The sequence below is a fragment of the Amblyomma mixtum genome, chromosome 8 (genome assembly GCF_055824585.1).
Source record: "Amblyomma mixtum isolate Tamu chromosome 8, ASM5582458v1, whole genome shotgun sequence".
Taxonomy (NCBI): Eukaryota; Metazoa; Arthropoda; class Arachnida; order Ixodida; family Ixodidae; genus Amblyomma; species Amblyomma mixtum.
This window is the reverse complement of record NC_143019.1, coordinates 32,511,087-32,523,375: the sequence shown is the minus strand read 5'-3', so window position 1 is coordinate 32,523,375 and position 12,289 is coordinate 32,511,087. Positions and strand designations below refer to the sequence as shown.

At 47.7% G+C, this 12,289-nt stretch overlaps 1 protein-coding gene across 1 annotated transcript in view; it reads left to right on the top strand.

Moving 5' to 3' along the window:
- LOC149331926 (uncharacterized) overlaps positions 1 to 12,289 on the top strand; it is a 119,067-nt gene that overhangs the window by 50,187 nt on the left and 56,591 nt on the right. The window contains exons 10-12 of the mRNA XM_089556941.1: positions 3,427 to 3,465; positions 3,549 to 3,596; positions 9,566 to 9,655. Coding sequence (XP_089413067.1) covers positions 3,427 to 3,465; positions 3,549 to 3,596; positions 9,566 to 9,655 — 177 coding nt within the window. The remainder of the gene's footprint in view (positions 1 to 3,426; positions 3,466 to 3,548; positions 3,597 to 9,565; positions 9,656 to 12,289) is intronic.

Genomic DNA, 12,289 nt, shown 5'->3' with positions numbered 1-12,289 from the left:
AGAACTTTCCCTAGCATACTCAGGCTACTTATCTCCCCCTCCCCCACCTTGCGCACTTTATTTTGCCTTGTCACGAAACCAATCTTCCTGCCTTCTCTCTACTGTACCCACGGTTTCAGGCAGAGATGCAATCCTTGCACTGTTACTGAGTGTTTGTTTACGACAGTAATTCAGACGGTTTACTGGAAAGAGTTAGGTGCAACAGTTAATACTGAACACATCACTAACATACTAACGACTTGCGTATGACATCACACTGCTGATTAAGATTAAGAACAGCAGCGCATGACTGAACATGCAAAGCTTGCAAATTAAAACGATAGGTTTAAAAATTATTACGCAGGAGTCAATAGTAGCGGTGAAGAGAGCGGGAAAGCAAGAACAGTTATCTTTTTAATGAGGTGTTGTAATACTAACAAAGTACGCAAGTAGGGGCCGTAGTCCAAGTAGGGGCCGCCGGTACGGGCCATGTTATAAAAATTACCAGAATACTAAGGTTAAGTCGAAATGTATTAGATTACATCACTCATGGTGCCGCGCTTAAGCGTCATACAAAGATGCTCAGCCATGTTTTCTTTACGACCAAAACAAGAACAGTGTTGATGACGAATACATTTTTAAAAGCCGCAGAATGCCGTCACCCCGTGAATTAAAGTTTCTTGGACGCCTCAAAAAATTGCAGGTGATAATTTCGACTGATTCATCTCTCGGAATATTCCAAGAACTGAATAATCGCAGCAACACAAGGACATTGCGGCTGACAAGCTACTAAATAATGACTTCTTCAGCGCCGCTAATGTATCAGTGGAACTTGGATAGCTCAGTCTTCAAGCTATTTTTTCTTCTACTCTTGGTTATTATAAGGCGTCTCAAGTCGAGCATACACACCTACTGGCAATATTACAGCAGCGCGTTACCTGAGTAAATAGTTTTAGTTCTTTCGTGTTTTTGGACAAACTACATCCTGCAGCGGAAGGCTTTTCAAATGGTTAATAAGGTATACGGATACTGCCACACATGAGATATATTCGTAGTAAATCGTTAGAATAAGATGCGAACATATGTGGGATGTCAATAGCTAATTTATGCAGCCGGGGAAAGAGATACGAGGCTTAATACGACTTTGTCGCCTCCAAAAGAAAATGGCACCACTGGTTTCCCGCACACAAACATTCAGTTGTTTGTAATTGCGGGCGCTTTCGTACATCACGGTGAAACCACCAAGTACACCTGCTTTTAAGGCGAAAGCCTTTAAAGGTGCACTGAAGAGGAATCTGAACTCGTCGTTTTGAACTCGTCTTATAAACTTCGATTTATTGCCCTGTGTGGCTGATTTTCCTAATTAAATCGAATTAACGTCCGGCTCCCGCCTTTTTTTTTTAATTCTCCCTCGTACGGTGGGCGAAGTCGACCAACGCGTGGAGTGCCTTGCAGCCAGCTCCGTGGAGGCTTTGCTTTCGCTTTATTTTGTTTTTTAGGTTTCCGTGAATAAATAGTTTCATTCGCAGATAATATAGCCGCAAAATAAGCCCGCAGAAATAAAAATACGCGCGGACTATTTGCTTCTACGGACTACTACGTATTACTCCGCCGATGGCAGAGCGGCAAGCCGCCGCGGGACTGGTTGAAAGGCACTCCACGCGTTGGTCGACTCCGCCCACCGTACGAGGGAGAATTAAAAAAAAAAGGCGGGAGCCGGTCGTTAATTCGATTTAATTAGGAAAATCAGCCACACAGGGAAATGAATCGAAGTTTCTAAGAATGCTCGGAACATGCAGATTGAGTTCCCGTTGCAAAAAGACGAGTTCAGATTCCTCTTCAGTGCACCTTTAATAGACAGTTTTAGTATAGCGTACGCAAAACCTTTGCGTACGCAATAAAATAGCGCATGTAGAATGCGCATGCGCAGAACGCTAAAAGAAACTTAGCGTTTAGCGTACGCACGCAATTTTCTGGAAATAGCGTAGCGTCTTTGCGGGGCTTGCGGAGACAACATGGCGGCGCCCTGTTTGCCCGCTTCGGTTCTAAAATACCTCGTCATTGAGTTATTCAGCGCTCAACTGGCAATAAATGGTGGTATTCGCTTCCGCTTTCTGTCGTTTCACTGGGACGCAATGTTGTGTACGATAACTTGTCGGTACTCTTGAGATAGCAGTCTGTTTTCAAGCCCGTAAGCCTAACGACAGGTTGTGTACACTGTCGTCATGGCAACGGCCATATTTACCACTTCTCAAAACGACCTCAATTTTTTTTTTCGACGTGTGGTGGCGCTAGGTACTTACCCAAACGGGGCTGAACCTGGATGTTGTATGTCTACTTAGCGGAACGGTCCGCAAACGCTCACCTAAAGGTGTTGTTCGCGCTTTGAATTTAGCGTACGCAAACATCTTGCGTGTTGCGTACGCAAAAAACGCAAACGCTATACTAAAACTGTCTAATGGCTCGTACTGTCGTCCGTTAACAAAGCGCGTCACACGCATTTAACTCGAGAACTGAAAAAGATAGAAAACTAACGGCACCTGCAGATAGAGGAGGAAAAAATTGACCTAGAAGCCAAGTTTGATGACTGTAGAATAATTAGTTAATTAATTATAGGCAAAAATGTCGAAATAGCGTGGACGTAGATATAGCCACGGGAACAATGTGTCGTCACATCCACCGGAAGTCGTCCCGGCATAGTGAAAATTGTCACAGAATGGTCGGAAAAACGCCAGATTTGTGTCAAATTAGATGAAGAAATGTGTAATTAAGCATAAATAACACTTATGATACCCGAAAGATGAACAATTTGGGTATCGATATAGCCATGGGAACGATGTGACGTCACATCCACCGGATGCGTGTTCGCCAAATGCAGCCGGTACAGCCAGCGATGACAGCGCCGCCCACCGGCAGGTAGCAGCCACATTAAGGCTGGTTATAAATATTCATTCAGAACGACGGCTCGACATCGCCGCTATGGCGCAGTGGATTAGAGGCACGTTTTGCGTATGAAAGGTTGGCCGTTCGACTCCGCTCTCTGTGCTGTAATTTTATTGTTTTTTTAATTTCATTATTTTCCATTTTTTCCCTTTTAGGTCGCAAATCGTGATGCTTAGTGGAATATAACGCCGTTTAAGAGGATTTATTATCCCTTTTAGGTAAGCCGTTGTGAAAATCTTCAGTCACCGTGATCAATTCACCGTGGTTTCAAGCCTTGTGGCTGTACAGGCTGCAGTTGGCGAATACGCCCACCGGATGTCGCCACGACATAGTGTCGTCGGCTGTCGCCTCTCAACACGTTAGTTGCCAAAGTGTCCACGCAATTTTTTCTTAATCAGCTTGAATAGGTTCGCTGTTAGGTTTCTGCGATGAAAATTGTCGCTGTTTTCATATGTCTGCGCAACGACTTGTACCCTGAGAGGCAATTCTTTTTCATTTTTGCAGGAGCACGTCTGTGGAGATTGGCCTCCCAGAGGTTCCATTGTAGGCGTTTTTCTTTGTCGACTTTTCATAGAGTGCTCCAGTTTGGTCATTCAGTTGACCACATTTCTGCATTCTTCCAACAGGCAACTGAAACTATAGTGTTGAATGGTGAGACCTTGACAGTGCAGTTGGTAAGTACACAAGCCGTTGGTACCTTTATTGTCCGCGCAGGTAAAACTACTCTGATTCCTGGTTTACTGCGCTAGCCACCGGAACAACGAAAACACTACAGGTCCAAAATTCTTGAACATCAATTTTAATTGTAACGCAACTGTAGAATATTGTAAGGTACTGCTACCTTCATATCGTCTTAATAATTGCAGCCTTGAGTCAGTGCCTTTTTATAAATATTTAAGTGTCTTTATTTCCCATAATCTTTCTTGGAAAGTACACATAGATCATGTAACCAAAAACGCTAACCGCATGCTGGGCTACATACGCCATAACTTTATTCTGTCTTCTAGCTCCGTAAAACTGCTTCTCTACAAGTCATTGGTTCGTACTAAACTGGAATATACTGCATCCATCTGGGACCCCTAGAAGAGACACTAGTATACCAACTCGAATATATAAAGAACCCGTGCGGCCCGTTTCAAACTCTCGAATTATCACCGTAACTCTAGTGTCAGTGCAATAAAATCAAGCTTATCACTCCCATTACTGTCGCACTGTAGAAGTATATCCCGCCTTTGTCTATTTCATAAGAACTACTATGATAACCCCATCCTTAAGAGCAAATTTAAAACGCCACCTTGCTACGTTTCAACTCGGGTCGATCATCGTCATAAAGTTGATATTTTTTTCATGCCGAACAAACCACTTTTACAACTCATTCATCCCCAGCACATCGGAACAATGGAATCACCTTCCCCGATCGGTGGTCGAAATGTGCTAAACTGCTGGTAACATAGTACATGGAATGTTTGCGCACTGCCGTTTGTTTATTCTTTTCAGCTCATCTGGTGGTTCAAGCAAACCATGTGTCTTTTTTTTCACAAATTCTGCTGTTTAAGGGCATGACGGAATATTTGAGCAACTGTTTTCCTGCCTATTCAAAAAATTGCTCCTTGTGTTTTTTTTTTTCATGGTATACTTGTCTGATTTTATTCTTTGCTCAAAATATCGTGTAAATATCTATTAATTTGTATGATTATATTTGCTGTAACCTACTGATTTCCGTGAGCCATATTTTTGTTCTCATCTTGAACTACTAGCGACTGCTGTTCTTTTCATATTTTGTCTATTGTACCCCACTCCCCTTTGTAATGCCCCCGGGCCCCGAGTGTACTCATTTCAATAAATAAATAAAGAAGGTCCCTCAAAATGTCCAGATTCCTCAGAGGAACGGTGAACAGCTATTTCAATTCCATGTGGTGTCCGCACAAGCAGCCCCGTGTGGCCAAGGGGCTAAGAAGATCTCAAGTCACTTGCTACACCGAATTCGCATGTGTTCAGCTCGTATCCCAGCCTGGATGCATCAGACGGGTCTGGCATCGCGCTCGCTGTGTTATTTGTGTAGGGTGTGTGGTTGTGTCGAATATTGTCTTATGTGCTGTCCAGTCTACAATGCGTAGATGTGTGTCCTACTCGTTTCCTTGAAGGAGATAGGAGCGCCACACGGTTGACTTCGAGACATTGTTTACTGCACGGAAACCGCTCATATTTTCATGTGTGTTATTTGTGATTTTCCACTCAACGTGATCTTCAGCCAGCGGTGGTGGTGGTGAAAAACTTTAATGAAAGAGAGCTTGAGGGTAAAAAACCCTGCTGCATGGTCGGTATCCTTAGTCCGGGACACCGCATGACGAGGCCCCGTCTCGCGCCCGCTTGACCAGAGCCCTTTGTGACTCCAGTGTGGAGCAGTTGAGGAGGGCAGTCTCCCATGCCTCTCTGGTGGGGGTGGGGGATGGGGGAAGGTGAGGATTCTGAGTACATGCCCACACCATGTGAAAGATATCGCAGATCTCTCCACAGTGCGGGCAGCGCCCATCTGTGTTCGGATCGAAGTGTTTTGCTATTGCAGGACAGAGAAGGGTTCCTGTCTGCAGGCACCGCAGAGTTCGCTCCTCCGCCTTACTCAGCCTCTTGGCAGGTGCCGGGCAGAGACGGTGGCTGTCGCAATAATAAATTAGGATTTCGCGGAACCGCAGAAGCGGTTTGTGAGCTTCTGAGCCATGAGAGCTAGGATGAGGAGCCCGGTGTGTGAGCGCTCGGGCGGACGCATCAGCGGCCTCATTGCCTCGTAGACCCTGGTGGCCAGGAGCCCAGATCACTTTTGTGCGAGTTGGATCGGCGAGAGCGCGTCTTAGAATTTGCGAGGCAAGAGGTTATATTTCGCCTGCAAGATAATGTTCACAGGCCCGGCGAGAGTCTGTGATAACCGTTTTCGATTTTGGATCGGCGGCAGCGAGAGCTATTGCGACTTCCTCCGCTCGTGTTGAATTTGGGGCCCGAAAAGATCGGTGCCGATCGCCGGCAAAGAGGAAGAAGCGCGGAATGAATCGCTCGTGAGCCCGGCCGCGACCGCTTGGACTGTCTCTGGCGCTTGCTCTCCTGTGGTCCTGGTCCTCCATTGTCCCTACGACCCACTTCGTTTGAGCGACCCGTGACATTCTGGCGGAGGTGCCGTCTTATGCGACGTCATCCCCTACCTCCCGCTTTGCAGAGTCCCATTTTCCAGCCCCGGCCGCCGCCCCTCTGCTGAGGAGGCCGAGATACGTGCCAACCGGCGAATTCAAGGACTCGGCCCCGAATTCGGCCTCTGGCCGCACCTTACAACAAGGTCCGTCCCGGCAGTGCACATCGCTCGATCTACCGTGAGGCAAGGCCAGCAGACGGATTCTTCGCCCGTGCCTGCCGTGGTTTACCTCCCTGTCGCTCCTCGTTCCGCTCTCCCGTTCCATGGCGAAGCCTCCGAAGACATCGACGATTGGCTTCAGCGCTATGAACGCGTGGCCCGCCACAACGGCTGGACTGCGGAACATTGCCTGCAGAACTTGTATTTCTGCCTCGAGGGCACTGCCCGTCACTGGTATGAGAACCACGAGCACACCCTTATGTCGCGGGATACTTGCAAGGCAGAACTGCGACTCACTTTTGCTAACCAGCATCACCGCCAACGTGCAGAGGACCTCCTGCAAGCCTGGTTCCAGGGCCCCGATGAAGCCGTCACTACTTTCGTCGAAGACGTGTTGCGGCTTGGCGCCCGAGCAGATTCCCGAGCCACGGAGGACAAGAAGGTGCCTATTCTTATGCGAGGAGTAAAGTCCGACATTTTCGGCGGTCTCATTCGGGATCCTCCCACAACCGCGGCCGGCTTTATATCCGAGGCGACTAACATCGAGCGCGCACTGGCAGCCAGAGCAGATCATTATCGTCTGCTTGCTGGAGTTTCTACTGCTTCCAGTCTTTGCGCTGACCACCCGGTGGCGTACCCGGGTGGCTTACCCGTCGACGCCATGCACCTACGCGAGGCCATCCGCGCAGTTGTTAGGGAGGAACTCCAAAAGTGTCTGCCACCCATCGCTTGCTCCTCTTCGTCCCCCTTCACGGAGGTCGTCCGAGAACGCTAGTAACACGGGCCTTGGGGCCGTCTTGATTCAGCATCAGAACGGCGCTGAGCGTGTCATCGCATACGCCAGCCGTGTTTTGTCGAAGGCGGAAACCAATTACTCGACCACCGAAAAAGAATGTCTCGCAGTAATTTGGGCGATCACAAAGTTCCGACCCTATCTGTATGGACGCCCATTCCAGGTGGTCACAGACCATCACTCTCTGTGTTGGTTGACCACTTCAAGGGACCCTGCAGGCCGACTTGCGCGGTGGGCTCTAAGACTGCAAGAATTCAACGCTACGATCGTCTATAAGTTTGGTCGTCGACACACTGATGCTGACTGCCTGTCCCGCGCTCCCGTCGAATCCGCGCCTACTGATACGGACGACTATGACATCTTCCTAGGAACTCTAAGTCCTGTAGATATGGCGGCACGACAGCGACTCGACCCCGAACTTCGCGACGTGATCTCACATTTGGAGGGTCAAGGAGGCGTAGTTCCACGTTCTTTTGTACGTGTATTGCCTAATTTATGCCTTCGAGACAACGTTCTTTATAGGAAGAACTTTGCCCTCAGCCCGAGGTCATGGCTTTGGTTGTGCCCACAGATCTAGGCGACGAAATTATAGAATTGTCTCATGATGACCCCTCCTCAGGACAATTGGGATTCAGTCGAACGCTCGCACGAATACGTTCTAAATACTATTGGCCACCACTTGACAAGACCGTTCGCCATTACACTAGAACCTGCCGCGAGTGTCAGCGACGCAAGACCTCACCCGTGAAGCCTGCGGGACTCCTTCATCCCATTATGCCACCGCTCAGACCGTTCCAGCAGATTGGTATGGACCTACTCGGGCCTTTTCCTAAGTCGCAATCGGGGAACCGCTGGATCGCTGTTGCGACGGACTACCTAACGCGGTATGTCGAATCACGTGCTCTGCCATCATCAAAGGTTTCGGATGTGGCAAAGTTTTTCGTCGAGTCAGTTGTTCTTCGACACGGTGCCCCAGAGGTACTTATCACTGATCGTGGTGCCGCATTTATGTCCGAACTTCTGTCACAGATACTGAGCTTAAGCCACAGCGCCCACCGCAAAACTACCACGTGCCACACACAAACAAACGGGCTGACCGAGCGCCTTAACAAGACCTTGGCTGACATGCTCTCAATGTATGTCAACATCGAACACCGAACCTGGGGCGAAGTGTTACCGTACGTCACTTTTGCGTATAGCACCGCGATTCAAGAAACTACCGGATTTTCACCATTTCGACTGGTGCATGGAAGGGAAGTCACTACCATGATCGACGCTATGCTGCCCCACCAGCCAGACGTCTACACTCACGCCGATGCTCAACTCGTCGCCCAGCATGCGGAAGAAGCCCGACAGTTGGCCCGCCTTCGCATCCAAGCCCGCCAGCAAGTCGACACTACCCGATACAACCAATGCCACCGTGATGTTCAATTCAATCCTGGTGATCGCGTGTGGGTGTGGACTCCAATTCGACACCGTGGTCTTAGCGAGAAGCTGCTGAAAAGATACTTTGGCCCGTACCAGGTGATTCGCCGTGTAGGCGAGTTAAATTACGAAGTGCTGCCGATCGTAACGCGGGCGTCCCGCCACCCGCCTGCCTCTGAAGTTGTTCACGTCGCTCGCCTCAAAGTGTACTGTGACCGCTCGGAGCACATGGCCTAACTATTCGCGCTTTACACATTTTTCAGCCTTAACTTTTCCTCGCTGCGCATCGGGACGATGCGCCTTACGGGAGGGGAGCAGTGTCATGTGTGTTATTTGTGATTATCCACTCAACGTGATCTTCAGCCAGCGGGGTGCCGATCGCCGGCAAATAGGAAGAAGCGCAGAGGGAATCGCTCGTGAGCCCGGCCGCGACCGCTTGGACTGTCTCCGGCGCCTGCTCTCCTGTGGTCCTGGTCCTCCAGCGTCCCCAGGACCCGCTTTGTTTGAGCGACCCGTGATAATATATGCTTCCCTCCTTCCTATAAAACTCCTTCGAGACCGTGATTTGTACTTCAGATAGCGGCAGCAGCACTCGATTACTATTGAGGGGGATTGTGTGCGTGGCGACGTTGGTTGGCCAGGTCACAGATCTATGCCGGAAATTCCCTATCTTAATTCTCACCTAAGTTTCGCTACCGTGGAGCAATGGCTGGCAGAATAATCACAAGGCTAACTTCACCAGTCGATTACGCAACCTCAACCTCATCAGGGTCTGAGGCACGAGGGTACAGACTATGGTGGGGAAATATGGAAACAGGGTGAAATACAAGCGGCATGAAAACTGATAATCGACAAAGCGCTACTAGCAGTGTAGAAAGTTGAGCAGCATGATCATAATAATCATCAAAACCAAGTCCCAAAAGCTGATCTCTACATCTTGGTGGCATTTTATGCTTTCTCCCTACCTTCTCGGTCCTTCACTGCATGACCCTTTCTGTCTGCTGACGGCAATATCGCTAATTTCGCACACTTACGCAAACAGCCGTTTTTGTCCTTTGTAATTCTTTTTTTTTCTTTTATTTCAGCTCCAAGCATCAGATGGATTTGGCGGCACTAGAGAAAGTTTCTGGTGGGAGGCACATGGAATCATCGCTATCTACGACATCACGGACACAGTGTGTATGCTTTTAGAGCCTCAGTAGCGTACCATTCTTCGTATCGCTGCTCTTGTCGGTTCATCGATCGCGAACCTCTGTTCTTCGTATACACGCCTCGGAGACAGAAGTGGAGGCTGTTGCTAAAAAGCAGGAAAGCTACAGAGGGTTCAAAAAGAACGGTAGAGGGCACTGCGGAAAGCGCATTGGAGTAATGCGAAAGCATTGACGCCTCCTCGCCGCCTCTAATTGCTCCTCTCTGCCTCTTGTCGATTGTCATGTCGCGTCTGACAATCGAATCACATAATTCACCTTAAACCACAGTTAATGCTCCTTACTCTATAATTCGCATTTCACAATTAATTCATTCAATTCACACCTAATTCCCTTAAATCACAACTTTGACATAATCCTCAAATATTTGATTTAATTCACACTTAATTCGTGTATTCCGAATTGATTCATTTCATTTAAACTTAATTTACATTTAATTTACAAGTTTTCCTCTGATTCACCTTTAATTCGTTCCAATGTATCATTAACCCACATTAATCCACCTTAATTTAATTAATTCACTGTAATGCACCTTAATTCATTTCATTTGCTACTGCCATTTCTATAATTTGTTATAATTAAATAGATTTCGATTAACTCCAAAGCCCCCATCGTTTCACCTCGGTATTCATTTCGGACATTCAAATTTCGCGCCGCGCGTTGGCACCGCCCACTTTTCTGGTCATGTGGACCAATCACATAGTACATCACATGGCGTGTCACCTGGCACGCTGTTCCGGCCAACGTTGGTTCTGGCGATTGAAATTTCGCGCTACTCCTTGCCCCACCACGCCCATGTTTGGTCGTTTTTTTTAACACTAATTAATTAACTAATGATCGATCGGAACCAAAATTTTTGCGTCGCATCCTCACATCATCCTCCTTCGTTTATAACCACTTTTGAGACGATATCTCTTTACAGTTTCTCACAATCGCTGTGGTCACGGTTTTGATGACAGAAAGCCGCCGACATAGCCTAGTAATGCTTTCACATTAAAATAGTAATGCCGCCAGAGCGCTCGAGCGGCGCGCTCTGTTGTTCATTTATGACAATTGCCGCAACGCCGCTGGCCCGATAAAGTTCTCAAAGCAATGAGAAGATAAACACCATCAATAGGAATGTGCATGCATAGTAAGGCCAGGTTTTGAGCCTTAAGCCACTCGTAAATGGCACAGGTGAACTCCCCCACCGCTCGAGCGCTTTAGACAGGTGCGTGGACAATTGGCAGACAGAAGACAACACCATATTGGGTAGCTGTTTTGCTGCCGAGTAACAATTTTGTTAAGCGACCGCTAACTTCAGGGCAAATGCAAACCAGAGGAGATTTTCAGAGTTACAACTACCTACTCAAACTATCGACACAACGAATTATCAAACCGGAAATGCGACGACAGCAGATATTTTTCCAGACGGACTTGTCTCGGCACGCATTAAACGGATCGCCCTCTTCCTACTGCAGCACCGATAGTTACACACCTTAAGGTATTGTTAGTGTGCTCTACTTATTTTTGGTGGCACACCCGAGGCAAGCACGTAGCAGTAATATTCCGTTCGTGCTAGCTCTGCATTAATGCCTAGACATTAGCCTAAAATCTTCTCTAAAACAAGACCACACTGTATGCCACATTAAGGGACGCTTTTGAAAATATCCGTTGAGGATGTATTGATATGATATTTTCCCATAATTGCAAATATTTTACTGAGTGGATAGCTTGCAAAAGCCAAAGCATCAGACAAAAGCGACAAACCGCAGCAACTTTTCTTGGTTGAGTTAGCAAACTCTGCCTGATCAGGTGTATTATTCAGGGTTCACTACTTCTATTTAAGTACACTAGAACCCGAAAAGCAGCCCTGCGACTCCTGTCAGGACTGCGTATTCGAAGTATCGGCAGCGTCAGAGGTAGCCCCATTGGTCATCCTTCGCACACTAACTACATAAGCCCAAGCCAAGCAGCAGCTCGCTGCGAAGTTCGCTCTATTTCCAAACTTTAAGGCTTCAGTGATCTTCGGCCATGGTCTTTGTGCGCATTTGATCCCTTTAGTCAGCTTGTTCCGTAAATCTCACGCGGAATCTTAAGTAACACACTACTTCCACACAAAATTGATACTTTTCAAGCTTCAGTCAGTGCCAGCCTCACGGATCTTCTCAAGCACTTCTTGCACATCTGCATGCTGCACCTTGTCTTTTATACTAACCAAAACGCCACACAAATAAAAAAAAAACTCCGTCTAATCCACGGACAATTCTACCACGTGCCTTTGAAAAACAGCCGCTAATACTCCTTCACCAAATCTGGAGAAGGGTTATGCGGAATACTCCCTGCTGTGTAGTAACCCTTCAGAAGGCAGGAGTCTCTTCATCAACAGTCTTCTGCTCATACGATTTATCAGGATCTAAGTTTAAAAATTTCGAGCATCCTGCAAGCTTCTAGTGTTGGTAACGAATACGTTTCCCACCTCACCATCCGGTTTACTGTGCTCTTGCAGTCCCAACATGACATCGATCTGTAGTATTGAAACCAAGGGTGTTCTCCACTTCAGGTGGCGTGCAGGCTGGAAAATACCCTCACCAATTTGTCCAGTGCCTCGTCCACCTTCGG